The following is a 16,699-nucleotide window of genomic DNA, read 5'->3' on the forward strand; positions in this document are numbered from 1 at the left end:
TATAAGGCCCTCAAAACCACTTCAGAACTAAACTGACCCCTGTAAAAATAGCCTTTTGAAATTTTCTTGAAAATGTGAGAAATTTTCTGCTAAAGTTCTAAGCCTTGTAATGTCCTAGAAAAATAAAAGGATGTTCAAAATATGATGCAAATTTAAAGTACACATATTCGGTAACTAGTGACTATTTTGTGTGGTATTACTTACTATCTGTTTTACAAGCAGATACATTTAAATTTAGAAAAATGCACATTTTTGCAAATTTTCTCTAAATGTTGGTGTTTTTCACGAATAAATATTGAATTTATCGACCAAATTTTTCCACTATCATAAAGTACAATATGTCACGAGAAAACTATCGCAGAATCGCTTGGATAGGTAAAAGCATTACGGAGTTATTACCACATAAAGAGACACATGTCAGATTTGAAAAAATCGGCTGTGCCACAAGGCCAAAACAGGCTGCATCCTCAAAGGGGTTATTCATGGAAGTGTTCTTAGGCAAAAGTGTGAGTGAGCCCACTCCCTTGGATGAAAAGCAACCCCACACATGATTGGTCTCAGGATGCTTTATTGTTGGAATGACACAGGACTCATGGTAGCGCTTACATTTTCTTCTCTGGACAATCATTCCTCCAGATGTCCGAAACAGTCTGAAGGCGGCTTCATCAGAGAATATAACTTTACCCCAGTCCTCTGCAGTCCAATCCCTTTACTTCCTGCAGAATATCAGTCTGTCCTTGATGTTTTTCTTGGAGAGAAGTGGCTTCTTTGTTGCCCTTCTTGACATCAGGCCAGCCTCCAAAAGCCTTCGCTTCACTGTGCGTTCAGATACACTGACACCTGCCTGCTGCCATTCCTGAGTAATCTCTGCACTGGTGTTGAACCAATCCCGTAGCTGAATTCTCTTTAGGAAAAGATCCTAGCACTGGCTGGACTTTCTTGGGCGCCCTGAAACCTTCTTCACAGCAATTGAACCTCTCTCCTTGAAGTTCTTGATGATCCGATAAATGGTTGATTTAGGGGCAATCTTACAAGCAGCAATGTCCTTGCCTTATTGATGCAAAGCAATGATGACTTCACGTGTTTCCTTGGAGGTAACCATGGTTACCAGAAGAAGAAAATGATTTTAAGCAACATTCCCTTTGAAAGCAACCAGTCTGCTCTTATTCAATCAGCATGACAGAGTGAGATCAGCTGCCTTGTCCTCAATAACACTTTCTCCTGAGCTACCGAGAAGATCTTTGAAATAATGTTAGCAGGTCATTTTGTGGCAGGGATGAAATGCAGTGTAAATGTGTTTTTTTTTGCAATTAAGTTAATTTTCATGGCAAGGAATGACTTTGCAATTAGTTGCAATTCACCTGATCACTCTTTATAACAATCTAGAGCTAATGCAACTATAAAAAAAAGAAGCAGCAAGCTTGTGAAAACCAAAATTTGTACCAGTCTCCAAATTTTTGTCCAGGACTGTATAGCCATGTAATAATAGAATATTCTGCATGCATCCATTTTATTAGTTGGAAAATATTTGATATGACTCCATCATGTTTTTACAATGACATATAGCTCAACACTTTTTCTTCAAATGGTCCTTTCAGTGTGGTTTCTTCAAGAGGGAGTCAGCAGAATCCAAGTATACCACAAATTACTATCGGGCACACCTGGGGCTGCAGCCCTCTGATCTAGATAGACAAGCCGAGGAGGAGGCTTAGCTGGTAACACCCAGCACGCGTGTGTTATGATTTTTTGCATAGTGCTCTGATTTCCAAGTCTAACAATAAAATTGTTGACTACTAACCCATTGATGAACATGCATTTATTGTTTAACCCTTTAACGGCCAGTTAACAAGTATTTTTGTTGTACTTTTTTTATTTGTTTGGCTACCAATATAATTTTTGTATATTTTCTTTTTTTGTGACACATAGGGCTGTTTTATCATACCTTTTTATAGCAGTATTTTTTTTCTTATTTAGTTTAATTAGGGGTTAATTATATTAAAATATTTTTTTTTCAATTCATATTTCTAGAATTTTTTTGTTTTGCAAATTCGTACTCAAATTAAGTATTAAAAAGTTTTTTTTGTTGGATTTAGTCATTTATTGATATAATATGTATAATCTCAGGTCTTCTGGCATGCTATGGGTACAGTTTGGGTTGGCGTGGGTGGTGTGTCTTTTTTTTAAATAATATTTTTTATTTTACAGGTTAAAGCATGTCTGTATTACTGCCGTTTGTCCGTATTAGGATCCATGTTAGAATGTCCATTTTGAATCAAACATCCGTTATTGTCCCAACATCGTAACAGCTTGCTTGTCCGCATCTATCAGACAATTATTGCATATCCCGTGGATATGCCATAAATGTTTATGCTGCAAATACCCCTTTAAGTATGCACCTTTTCTGGAAAAGGTAGTCAGTTGCAATCACTAGTATACCCATCACTAATGTGTTATATTACACCCAGCAAATGTCGCCATATTGTAGATAGAGATAACATGAATATTACATTACACGCTTATCACAGCTTTGTAACAGACAGTCTGCCCGCTATGGCACTGTAATGTTTTTAATAGATCCTGGTTGGTTTGATGAGATGATGGGAATGACCCATTTCCTTTTGTGCTGTGGCCATTATTTAGATGGTGATATGATGTGATTATTTATCACCCTATCCAACCTTGATCAGCAGTGATTCACACATATGGTTAATGATCTTAACTATTTACTAATTGTATGATTTTTTTCATTCATTGCTCTGTGTTCTCTCTTTGGACACTTGGTCACATTTTCCACTCAAGGCCCAGGGAGGATTTACCCCTTTTCCAACAATCTTATTTTTTTTCCCTGCAGGCCTCTCTCTGCTACCACTTACTCCTTACCTTATAATAGGAAAGTTAGGCAGCATTAGATATTTTTATGTCTAATACTCTCATTTACTACTAGAGCCAAGGAAAACTCCACACCATGCTTCTGATCTAATGTTTCTGTGTTTTTTTTCCCAGTGTGGGTTTTTTAAGAGGAAGAATTACCAGGATGAGAAGCTCCCACAATACCATGCTGTGAAAATTCCCCGGGAAGAGCGACCCATGGTCCTAGAGGAAAAGACAGGGACCATTAAAAAGAAAGACTGGGTGACAAATTGGACTGAAGATGGGTCTATAAACAATGTTTCATAACATCTTCTGACATCTTTCTTCTTGGACACTGACCCTTCCTGTGAACTGTATTTGTAATGGGAAGGCTGGATCCTTTGGTTTTAGGTGGTTTCTTATATATTTGGTTTTATTCTGTTTTGTATATAGAGAAATTCCCATATTTGGAGACATCTCTGCTGCTTAAATTATTAAGCTCCATCAGTCACATCTGTGGCATCAGCACATTACAGCCCTTGGAGTAAAACTAGGGGAAATTGTCTCATTGTAAAGCCACAGTCTACATATAATAAAACTGGCTTCCACAGAAGAATATGAAAAGCTCTGTGCAGCCTTTGGAAAATGAAGATCCATGTGGATATATTCCTTCCTGCAGTCATTGTCACTGATAATGTAGCATCACTGGTTGCCTGCAAGTCTAAAGCCCTGGAGACTTTAAGGACTGTACAGATGAACAGCTGAACATTTATATAAAATAATAATGAGATTAAAATACAATAAAAACTTGACACTATGTAATGTATATATGTAAGAGTGTGAATATTAGCATATAACCTCCATACCCAGCTTGTACAGCAGAAACCTATATTACATTTCAAGTCCGCATAGTTTGGCCATTGTGAAACATTGCTAGCTGCAGAGACTAGTTGGCTACATGAATGGGAGTCGGTAATATTGGGTATTATTGAGTGACTTTAAGGGTGGTTTACTGACACTGCAGTGCATATTGGTAGGTCATTTTCATATGACAATCCATGTAATATATCTACTATCTATAATGGCACGATTGCTGACCTACTTAACAAAAGCCCCATTAAGAGAAAGATTACCTAGATCATTGCGTCCAACTTGTTGCTCTGCAGCTGTTCCGAAACTACAACTCCTAGCATGCCCTGGCCGGAGAGCAACAGGTTGGAGAACACTGATCTAAATTCTAATACAAACTCTAATAGATATAAATATGTATGGCAAAATGTATTATTATTCGTTTTATTTTTAGCTTTTTAATGTGTCTACAAATATTCTAATCACTGCTCATTCAATATATCACTATTGCTGGTGGCCATAGCATAATGTTTGATTGGAATCTGTGTATTGGTATTCTGACCTACTTTGATGGCTGATGTACACCAGGACATGTCTATGGATATATAAGCTTAGAAACATTGGCCAAACCATAGATGGAGTATGGTTCTATGTATTAACATGTTCAAGCTTGATTCTATTACTGTATTAATGCACTCCCATTTGCGCTGTCATTTATCACAAAATAGCCTTTGTCTATAGTACACTTTCATCTCTTCTGCTAATTTAAACACATTATATGGAAATGATAGAAAAAACTTATTATTATGTGCATTCAACAGGTTTATATTAGTAATGATGGGACATTCGCTCTTACCATGTAGTCAAATATGGAAAAAAAACCAAAAAAAAAACAAGCCATGCAATAATGAGTGGCCAAAATAATATATCATAATGGCTAAAATAATAGATCATAATGGCTAAAGTAATAGATCATAATGGCTAATTAACAACATAAGAATAACCTCTTACTTAAGAGCCAGTTACTATTGGCATTAATATTGTATTACTACTGTATAATTTGTAATGTATACATGCTCATGGATTAAGACCCATGTACTGCAGCTTGCTGCAAATGGAGGCAGGCGCCTGTTTAAACACTGTCCATTTTCTGTAGAATGCCCATTTTAGAAAATGACCAGCAGTCCGTTGAAAATTTGTCCAACTCTAGAAGTTGCCTACTTGTGTATCATAAGCATAAAATCTAAAGTAATTTATGTACAATGTGCTTGGTATCTGTGGAGAGTGTTACGATAAGATGGGTAAGCAGTACAGACCCGTCAGGAGAAGGAGATAAAATAAAGGGAGGGGTACTAGCGAGAGCAACCAGCTAAGGACTAGTAGCTGAGTACATACAGTATTTGCAGTGCTCTTGGAAGACTCTCCACTTGGAATTCTAAGCTTTCCCTAAAGCACCTAGATCACCACAATAAGTGAGAACATGTCAGCAAGAAGCAAAGAATCAATCTGATCAAATACTTTTCTATATTTATATTATACTTGGTAGTGGAAGACTACACAATCAGAAGAGCAATTCCATCTGGGAACAGCAAACGCCTATGGGAAATTGACTGTGCCTTGAATATAGAACTGAATGCATCCTCTTTCAGATCTCGTACTCATAGATGATCAATGTGATCTTTCTTTTCTCATTTTCCAATGTAAATGTCATCTTAACAAGGTGCTGGTGCCTTTACACTGGATGTGATATATATGACCAGTGCATACTGTAATTTATATTCAATATTTTTGCCATGACAAATGAGGCGAATGCAAAATCTTAGAAAATGGTTACTTTAATAAATATATTTCTACAATAATGTTGTTTTGTTTTGGTTTGACAATACACTAATATCTACAAATACAATGTTAATATTAAAAAGGACCTATCTGTTTTCTGGAGCATCTTTTCTAAGAACTCTGTTATGTGCCATTCCTCATTTATTCCTCTTGGAAGTATGAATACATTTACAACTGGGAGTCACCATTTCCTTTATCAATATTTGTGTCCCTACACAGTCTGACAGTAAGCAGTGACTGGCCACTGTTAGGCTGGGTTCACACGACCTATTTTCAGGCGTAAACGTCGGCAAACATCTGCCCATTCATTTGAATGGGTTTCCCGACGTACTGTGCCGACGACCTGTAATTTACGCATCGTCGTTTGACAGCTGTCAAACGACGACGCGTAAAATGACTGCCTTGTCAAAGAAGTGCAGGACACTTCTTTGGACGTAATTTGAGCCGTTTTTCATTGAATTCAATGAAGAACAGCTCTAAATTACGGCCGTCAATGACCCCTCGCAAAATGCGAGGACGAGCAATTACGTCTGAAATTACGGAGCTGTTTTCTCCTGAAAACAGCTCCGTAATTTCAGGCGTAAATGCAGTTTACGCGTGCACATACCCTTAGAGTTTGTAGGGTCAGATCTCATTGACAACGGGAATGTTAACTTTATCAAGATGCTCCAGAATTTTTTTAAGGGGAATACAAGTATTTATTAATACAGTTTTGTCAAGATAGCTGACCTGTTTTCCTTAAGTGGATATGAGATCTCCCGTCTTCACTTTGTTGGTGATTGGTATTCTCTTCTGGATCAACACCATAGGTCAATAGGCTGAACTTGATGGACTTGTGTATTTTTCAACTTTACTATGTAAAATTATTAACATTTTTAAATAGTTTTTCTAGATGCTCACTCATTTGTGGCCTCTTTTCTGTTGTTTATATGGCATTGCCATCGTCTACAGAAGTCCTTAGTGCCGCGTGTCGTGACTGCACTTGTGAAGTAACCGCTCTATACTTTTCTTCAGCTCACAGTCCAGTTCATTGGGAGGACCCATTAGTCAAGAGTAGGGTTGTCACGATACCATTTTCTGATGTGAGGCACATGGAGGTTAAATTCATCACACCTTGTGCCTTACATTAACCCCTTAAGGACGCAGCCTAGTTTAGGCCTTAAGGCTCAGAGCCCATTTTTCAAATCTGACATATTTCACTTTATGTGGTAATAACGTCGGAATGCTTAAACCTATCCAAGCGATTCTGAGATTGTTTTCTCGTGACACATTGGGCTTCATGTTCGTGGTAAAATTTGGTCGATATATTCAGTGTTTATTGGTGAAAAATTGCAAAATTTTGAGAAAATTGTGAAAAAATAGCATTTTTCAGAATTTAAATGCATCTGCTTGTAAAACAGACGGTTATACCACCCAAAATAGTTACTAGTTCACATTTCCCATATGTCTACTTTAGATTGGCATCATTTTTTGAACATTCTTTTATTTTTCTTGGACGTTACAAGGCTTAGAACATAAATAGCAATTTCTCATATTTTTAAGAAAATCTCAAAAGCCTTTTTTTTAAGGTACCTCTTGAGTTCTGAAGAGGCCTTGAGGGGCCTATGTATTAGAAACCCTAATAAAACACCCTATTTTAAAAACTAGACCCCTCAAAGTATTCAAAACAACATTTAGAAAGTTTTTTAACCCTTCAGGCATTTCACAGGAATTAAAGCAAGTGGAGGTGAAATTTGCATATTTCATTTTTCTTGCTGAATTTCAATTTTATTAATTTTTTTTTTCTGTAACACAGAAGGTTTTACCAGAGAAACACTACTAAATATGTATTGTCCAGATTCTGCCGTTTTTAGAAATGTCCCACATGTGGCTGTACTGCGCTCGTGGAATAAAACACAAGCCCTAGAAGCAAAGAAGCACCTAATGCATTTTGAGGCCTCTTTTTTATTAGAATATATTTTAGGAAGCATGCCAGGTTTGAAAAGGTGTTGAGGTGCCAAAATAGTAGGAATCCTCCAATAGTGACCCCATTTTGGAAACTACGCCCCTCAAGGAATTCATTTATGGTTGTTGTTACCATTTTGACCGCACAGATTTTTCACAGCACGTATTTGAATTGGGCTGTGAAATGAAAAAAATGAAATTTTTTCCCAAAAAATGGCATTTGTGATCAAAATTTCGTATTTTCACAGGGAACAAAATACCCCATTTTGTTGCCCAATTTGTCCTGAGTGCGGCAATACCCCATTTGTGGTGATAAACTGCCGATTGGGCCAATGGGAGGGCTCGGAAGGAAAGGAGCGCTATTTGTTCTTTGGAGTCCAGATTTTGCTGGATTGGTTTTCGGGTGCCATGTCGCATTTGCAGAGCCCCAGAGGTATCAAAGCAATAGAAACCAACCACAAATGACCCCATTTTGGAAACTACACCCCTCAAGGAATTAATTTATAGGTGTTGTGACCATTTTGACCCCATAGTTTTTTCACAGAACTTATTTGAATTGGGCTGGGAATTAAAACAAAATTATTTTTTTCAAATAATATGTAGTTTTGGCTGAAAATTTCTTATTTTCACAAGAAACAAAATACCCCATTCTGTTGCGCAATTTGTTCTGAGTGCCGCAATACCCCATTTGTGGTGATAAACTGCCGTTTGGGCCCATGGGAGGGCTCAGAAGGAAAGGTCCACCATTTGGCCTACTGGGGATTTTCTAGTGCGAAGTCATGTATGCAGAAGCCCCTGAGGTACCAGTACAGTTGAAACCCGCAAGAAGTGACCCCGTTTTAAAAACTACACCCTTAAGGCATTCATCTAGAGGTGTAGTGAGCATTTTGACCGGAGACCTACACCCCATAAACTGTAATGTGGGTTCTCCCGGGTATGGCAATACCCTACATGTAGCTGTTATCAGCTGCCTGGGCACACAGTAGGGCCCAGAGGGGAAAGACGAGGGGGGATAAGCTGTGCGGAGTGCATCAGGGTAAGTAAAATTGGGGTAAATTATAAACCAAGGGATGTATGATAAATTTTAAAACACTCCTTCATACAGAGCTCTGGTTATTTGGGACACGTGTCACATTGATATATTGTGTCATCCCTTATCGCCCTCTTATAGCAGACTTTGCACCTCTTTTGACTTTTTCCCTTCTTGCCAGTTTGGGGAACTTCTCCTGGAAAGTGTTGCCGCCCTGGTACGATGCGTGTGGCCCCACTTCCAGAAGTACTGGGTGCCCCCCCTTCTTGGTCCCTAAAGATTAGGTTCTTGATAATCACCTCTTGAAATTCCAGGAAAGTTCCCCTCTGGCCTGTACATCGACGTAGAATGTACACATTGTACAAAGCCATCTGTATGATGTGCACGGCAAGCTTCTTATACCACACCGCATGGCGCTTTAGGGCTTCAGGACTTGATCTGACAAGTCTATCCCTCCCTTGTACCTATTGTAGTCCAGGATGCAGTCTGGTTTGGGGATGGCCTTTCCTTCATATATCCTAAATCTGTAGGTATACCCTGATGCCCTCTCGCAGCTTATACATCTTCACGCCATACCTTTCCCTCTTACCCGGCAGGTACTCGCGGAATTGAACCCTCCCTTTAAAATGTACCAGGGACTCATCAATAGAAATACACTTCTCGGGGGTGTATGCTTGGGAAAGCCGGGCACTGAAATGGTCTAATAGGGGTCTCTATTTATACAAACGGTCAAAACTGGGGTCATCTCGGGGTGGGCACGGCTCATTATCAGTATAATGTAAGAAGCGAAATATTGCCTAATTTATTTATTTTTTTAGGTTACAGTTCAGTTCTGAAGTTGCTTTGAGGGGCCCATATATTAGAAACCCCTATCAAACACCCCATTTTAGAAACTAGACCCCTCAAAGTATTCACAACAGCATTTAGAAAGTTTATGAACCCTTTAGGTGTTTCACAGAAATTTGAGCAAAGTAGAGGTGAAATTTACATATTTTTTTTTGTCAGAAAATCCTCTTTATACCATTTTTTTTATAACACAAAAGGATTTATCACAGAAACGCAACTTAATACGTATTGCCCAGATTCTGCAGTTTTGAGAAATATCCCACATGTGGCCCTAGTGCGGTAATGGACTGAAGCATCGGCCTCCGAAGCAAAGGAGCACCTAGTGGATTTTGAGGCCTCATTTTTTATTAGGCACCATGTCCGGTTTGAAGAGGTCTTGTCACTGGCGTAGCTATAGGGGTCGCAGCGGTCGCAATTGCGACCGGGCCCCGAAGCCAGGGGGGCCCACGGCCCCCCGCACCACATCAATAAAAAGTTACTATAGTAACTCGGGCCACGGGCCCCTGTTACTATAGTAACATACTTTACTTACCTTCCTGGTTCCGGATGGCAGCGGAGGTCCTGACGTCAGGCGCTGTGCGCAGCGCATGACGTCACAGCGCTATGCACCGCGCACAGCATCGAGACGACAGAACTCCCGCCGCGGCCGAAGAGGAAGGTAAGGTTAGCCCTGACTGGCGGGGACCGACTCCCGGGACCCGCCAATCAGCTGTTTTGAAGGGGCCGCAGCACTCGTACGAGAGCTGCTCCCCTTCATTCCTGTCACTTCATTCCGGTCACACTGTGAATCGGTGTCGGCGATTCACAGTGTGAGCGAGTAGTGAAATGAAGGGGAAGCAGCTCTCGTACGAGTGCTGCGGCCCCTTCAAAACAGCTGATTTGCGGGTCCCGGGCGACACATCAGCTATTGATGGCCTATCCTGTGGATAGGCCATCAATGTTCAGGGACTGCACAACCCCTAAGCCTACGATGTATCAGGCTTAGGGGGCCCATGAGACAGGATCACAGATTGTGTGATCCTGTCTGCTGGGCCCTGTATCTAAGCCAATCACATGGTAGGCTTAGATACATGGCCCATGTGTGATCCTGTCTGCTGGGCCCTGTATCTAAACCAATCACATGGTAGGCTTAGATACATGGCCCATGTGTGATCCTGTCTGCTGGGCCCTGTATCTAAGCCAATCACACTGTAGGCTTAGATACATGGCCCATGCGTGATCCTGTCTGCTGGGCCCCGTATCTAATCCAACCACACTGTAGGCTTAGATACATGGCCCATGCGTGATCCTGTCTGCTGGGCCCTGTATCTAAGCCTACCACACTGTAGGTTTAGATACAGGGCCCCAGCACACAGTAATCTTATACTGTATAAGATTACTGTCTGCTGGACCCTATATCTAAACCTACAGTGTGGTAGGCTTAGATACAGGGTCCCACAGACAGTATCACACATGGGCCCTGTATCTAAGCCTAACACACGTGTTACTAATCATTTTTTGTGTGTTTTCTTACAGGTTCGGTCGTTGGACTACGGCGGATTCCAGGACTACTTCGATGACAGCTTTTTTTTTATTATCAATAAAATGGTTAATGAGGGTTGTGTGGGTTTTTTTTTATTTCAATAAAATATTTTTTCTATGTCTGTGTTTTTTTTAAAATTATATTACTACCGTCTTAGTAATGTCCGCCGGCTGATTGACAGCATCCATTGCTAAGGCGGGGCTTAGTGTTAGCCAGTGCAGAGGCTAACACTTACCCCCATTATTACCCCGGTACCAATCACCCCCAGGGGTGCTGGGAAGAGCCGGGTACGATCCAGTACCTGACCATCTGTAGTGATGGTCGGCCACTGGGGTGGCCACAGGCTGGTATTATCAGGAGGGGAAAGGCCAAAAACAGTGGCCCTTCCCACCCTGGTGATGCTAGGCTGCTGCTGCTTTATTGTATCTGGCTGGTTATGAAAAATTGGGGGGACTCCACGTCATTTAAAAATAAAATAATAATTGGAAAGAACGATGTGGGGTCCCCCCCCAATTTTCATAACCAGCCAGATGCAACACAGCAGCAGCAGGCAGCATTACCAGGGTGGGAAGGGCCACTGTTTTTGGCCTTCCCCAGCCTAATACTACCAGCCTGCGGCCACCCCGATGCCTGGCCGTTACTACAGATGGACGGGTACTGTTTCGTACCTGGCTCTTCCCAGTACCCCTGGTGGCGGTGGGTACCGGGCTAATAATGGGGGTTAGTGTAGCCTCTGCACCTGCTAACATTAAGCTCCGCCTTAGTAATGGAGGTTGTCAATCAGCCGGCGGCCATTACTAAGGCGGTGATAATAAAGTTTAAAAAGATACAAGCACATAGAAAAAATATTTTATTGAAATAAAAAAACAACCGTCATTAACCATTTTATTGAGAATAAAAAAAACGCCGTCATTGAAGTCCTCGTATCCGAAGTCCAACAACCGAACCTGTAAAAAAACACAAACACACAAAAATAATCCGTAACACATAAAGAAGCAAAATTATTATTCTTACCTATCCTGGGTCCAGCGCTGAAGCCGCAATGTCAGCGAGCTGAGCCCTGTATCTAATCCAATCATGTGTGATACTGTCTGCTGAGCTGTGTATCTAATCCTATCATGTGTGATACTGTCTGCTGAGCTGTGTATCTAATCCAATCATGTGTGATACTGTCTGCTGAGCCGTGTATCTAATCCTATCATGTGTGATACTGTCTGCTGAGCTGTGTATCTAATCCTATCATGTGTGATACTGTCTGCTCAGCCACTGTATCTAATCCTATCATGTGTGATACTGTCTGCTGAGCTGTGTATCTAATCCAATCATGTGTGATACTGTCTGCTGAGCCACTGTATCTAATCCTATCGTGTGTGATACTGCCTTCTGAGCCACTGTATCTAATCCTATCATGTGTGGTACTGTCTGCTGAGCCACTGTATCTAATCCTATCATGTGTGGTACTGTCTGCTAAGCTGTGTATCTAATCCTATCATGTGTGATACTGTCTGCTCAGCCACTGTATCTAATCCTATCATGTGTTATACTGCCTTCTGAGCCACTGTATCTAATCCTATCATGTGTGATACTGTCTGCTGAGCCACTGTATCTAATCCTATCCATAGTTTATAGGGTCGTAGTGCTATAGATATGCTATGCTTATACACACACTTTTTTTTGGGCGGACACATATGTATTGGGGCTATTTCCCTAACATTTTAAGCCCTGAGGGTGTGTTCACACGGCAGCGTCTGTTACGGCTGAAATTACGGTGCTGTTTTCAGGAGAAAACAGCACCGTAATTTCAGCCGTAATGGCATGTGCAGGCGTCTTTCGCTGCGTCCATTACAGACGTAATTGGAGCTGTTTTTCTATGGAGTCCATTGAGAACCGCTCCATTTACGTCTGAAGAAGTGACAGGCACTTCTTTGACGCGTCTTTTTTACGTGCCGCCTTTTGACAGCGGCACAGAACATCGTAAGACCGATTCAAATGAATGGGCAGATGTTTGCCAACGCTTTTGAGCCGCATTTTCGGACGTAAATCAATGCTAAAACGCCCGAATTACTTCCGTAAATAGGGTGTGTGAACCCAGCCTTAGTGACGCCCCCAGCTGCTAGTGCTGCATTGTTGGGTCACTTAGGAGACCCAGCGATGCAGCTGAAAGCTGCGGACCGTCGGCCATGATAAGTTTGCAGGGAGGGGGGCCCAGTAAGAATTCTTGCATCGGGGCCCATGAGCCTTTAGCTACGCCCCTGGGTCTTGTGGTGCCAAAACATTGGAAACCCCCCAAAAGTGACCCCAATTTGGAAACTAGACCCATTGAGGAATCCATTGTAGTTTTCTTGGGGTGCATGCAGCTTTTTGATCAGTTTTTATTCTATCTTTAGGTGGCGTGGTGACTAAAAAACAGCCATTCTACTATTGTTTTTTTATTCTATTTTTTTTACAGCGTTCACCGTGCGCTATAAATGACATATTCACTTTATTCTGCGGGGCGATACGATTATGGCGATAACCTATGTTTATAGTTTTTTTTATGTCTTATGGCGTTTGCACAATAAAATACGTTTTGTAAAAAATCATTCACTTTTTGTGTTACCTTATTCTAAGCGCCAGAACTTTTTTATTTTTCAATCAATAAAGCCGTGCGAGGACTTATTTTTTGCGTAACGAACTGTAGTTTCGATCAGTACCATTTTTAGGTACATGTGACTTTTTGATCTCTTTTTATTCCATTTTTTGGGAGGTGAAGTGACCAAACAATTGTGATTGTGGTACGGTTTATTATTATTTACTTTTACGGCGTTCACCGTGCGGTATCAATAACAAAATAATTTTGTAGGTCAGGCCGTTACGGACGCGGCGATACCAATTATGTATAGTTTATTTGTTTGTTTATATATTTTTATTAATAATAAATGACTGATAAGGTAAAAAGGGGGATTTTAACTTTTAATACTTTTAAAACTTTTATTTTCTTTTTTTGACACATCTTTTTTTAACTTTTTTTTAACTTTATTACTTTGTCCCACTAGGGGACTTGAGGGCAGGAGGCCCTGATCGCTATTCTAATACACTGCACTACATGCGTAGTGCAGTGTATTAGAGCTGTCAGCTACTCACTGACAGCAAGCATAGTGGGTCCTGACTTTGTCAGGACCCACTAGGCTTCCGTCTATGGCATAGCCAGACGCCATTGTTTGGTGTCCGGTTGCCATAGTCACCATCACCGGCCGCTATCGTGTAGCAGGCCGGCGATGGCAGCTTAACCCCTAAAAAGCCGCGATCTCTATAGAACGCGGCTTTTAAGGGGTTAATCAGCGGGGACACAGTGATCGGTCCCTGCTGTAGGAGCTGTGACAGCTGCTGTATGAGACAGCAGCTGTCACATCTCCTGTATGTGTCGGGAGAACGGCCAAAACGGCCGTTACTCCCGAGACGTACTATTAGGTCATGGAGCGCGAACGATACAGCTGCCATGACCTAATAGTACGTCCAGGAGCGGGAAGGGGTTAATAAGTGAAAGAAAGCCGTTTTTACTTTTTATATTGTATACATCATAAATTACGCAAAAAAAATTGTTGTGCAGGTTATTATGGCCGCGCCAATACCGAATGTGTGTAGATTTTATGTATTGAGACTTATTTTAATTCTTATTGGATAAAATGTGTATGAGTATTTTTTTAATTTAACATTACTTTGTGTTTTTACTTTTTTATTTTTAAACTTAATGTACTGGCATATATCTATATATGGATAGTACATGGGGACTTGTTAGGACATACCTAAGTATGCCCTAACAACAGAAAATATGGTAAGACAGCCCTTGGGTCCTTCAATGGACCCTGGGCTGTATGCCCATATATGGTATGTCCCTCAATCGCATCACAGGGATTCCCTGTGACGCGACCCAAGGGGCATCCCCCCTTCTCATTTTTGTCCTGAATGCTGCGGTCAGCTTTGATCGCAGCATTCAGGGGAATAGCGGCGGAGGTCAGAGGTTTCTCTCATCTCCGCCATCAGACCGGGGTTGCGGCTGTGTAATACAGTCATTGCTCCGCTCCTGACAACAAGTGCATGCACGGTCAGCATGAGGTGATGCAGCCGGCGCTGTACTAATGAGCGCAAGCACTGAAGACAGAACATGGGGACGTTTTGTAGTACATCCGCCATGTTCTGTCTTCAGGGCCGCTTGCTCATTAGTGCAGCACCGGCTGCATTACATCATGCTGACCACACGTGCATGTCAGGACTCAGGAGCAGGGCAATGGCTGTATCAAGCAGCTTAGTATCAAAATAAATGAAATAACGGTATTGAACCGTTTGAGGGTGCATGGCATTGAAACAGTATCGAAGTTTCGATGCATCGTGCATCCCTAGTCACAAGCGTATTGGTATGTTACGGGCAGCAGCTGCGTATCACGATCCGGGCTGGCTGGAGGATTCAGTGGCGACGCTGGCCCCAATCCCTCGGGCGGGCCCGTCTTCGCGCCGAGCGCGGCGCTCTGTGTCGGCGGCCCGCATGGATGCACTCCCCTCCCCCGCCCCTTTCTCAGACGCTGGTCACAGGGTCGTGGGGGGAGAGATGATGATTACTGCCCCTGCTCCGATAAAGCAGAGGGTGTCGGCGGGAGCGGCGGTGGCTCAGGCTAGGTCCCGCCCACCTGAACGGTTGAGTCCGGATGCGGGCCCGGCGTCGCAGGGGGAGCCCTTCTAAGGACGTTGTAGGCCAGGCTGCTTGGACGGGCGCCTCCTCCCAGGGCCTGCGTCCTGGCAGGAATCCCCAGCCACGACGGAGCTCGGCGGTTAACAGGGAGTCGCAGGCCGGGCTCCCTGTCACGCCTCCACCTTCAGAGGCAGTTTTCGGAATGCAGTCCACGGCAGCCCCGCATGGTGATGTTCCGGCCAGGGGGCAGGCTTCCTCGAGAGCATCGGTGAGGACGTCAAGATCGGCAACGACGACGCGGCAACAGGTTCGGTCGGAAGTCTGGGTCCCAAAGGTCGGGCAGCAGGTTGTCGGCCCCTCTGCCAGCGTGCCTGGATCCCCGTGTCGGAGATGTCAGTGCGAGTACCAATCGGCAGAAAGAGAGGAGCTGGAAGATGGAGAGCTGGATGAGTCGCAACGCGGTCAGAATTTTCCGGCTGGCGGGAACACAGCGCCTGGGCAGCCTGGTGAGTGTATAACTCCTACTCTACCGTATCCAGCAATTTTCATGTCGGGTGTTGGGGGTGGGGCAGCGAGCGCGGAAGTATCGGCTGTCGGTGGTGGCGTGGTCGGGCGCGATGGCTTATCAGATTTAGTGGGTTGTTTGCGCGAGTTGGTCGGGCGCTTAGATAGGGCAGCGGCGCCTGTAGTTCTGGCGGGGTCCCCGGTGGTGGTTTGGGAAGGTCCTCGGGAGGTACAGTCGCGGTCCGTGGGTGGTGACGTTCCGGGGCAAGGACGCGGTAGCAGTGTCTGTCCAAACCGAGGCGCCGAAGGATCGGGATAGAATTCGGCTTGACGATCGGGCTCGTGGCGAGGTTTATGTTTGTTTTGAGGGCCCTTTAGGGGCTCACCTTAAGCAGGAGGTCCGTGACCGGATTTGGAAGGACGAGTACGTCAACATTTTTTCTCTTCTGCCGCTTGCTAAATTCAATTTGGATAAGGGCAAGCGGGATGAGAGTAAGAAGGAGGAAGAGGAACGTCGGCGGTATAGGCTTATCCCGCAGTCGTTCGTCAATTGGTCGCAAGCTTTTGCTATTTTGGCAAGCGTGATCGGAGAAAAGGCGCCGGAAAATTGCTCGGCGTTGTTTGTTATTTTGATGCCATCGGGGAGGCC

The 16,699-nt window shown here is 42.9% G+C and overlaps 1 protein-coding gene across 3 annotated transcripts in view; it reads left to right on the top strand.

Moving 5' to 3' along the window:
• The window catches only part of ITGA7 (integrin subunit alpha 7), a 169,981-nt gene extending 164,456 nt beyond the window's left edge, over positions 1–5,525 (top strand). For all 3 annotated transcript variants that reach the window (XM_075852163.1, XM_075852161.1, XM_075852162.1), the window contains one exon: positions 3,004–5,525. In XM_075852163.1, coding sequence (XP_075708278.1) covers positions 3,004–3,177 — 174 coding nt within the window. In that variant the 3' untranslated portion in view covers positions 3,178–5,525. The remainder of the gene's footprint in view (positions 1–3,003) is intronic.
• Positions 5,526–16,699: the final 11,174 nt, after the last annotated feature.

Source organism: Rhinoderma darwinii, chromosome 2, assembly GCF_050947455.1.
Source record: "Rhinoderma darwinii isolate aRhiDar2 chromosome 2, aRhiDar2.hap1, whole genome shotgun sequence".
Classification (NCBI taxonomy): domain Eukaryota; kingdom Metazoa; phylum Chordata; class Amphibia; order Anura; family Rhinodermatidae; genus Rhinoderma; species Rhinoderma darwinii.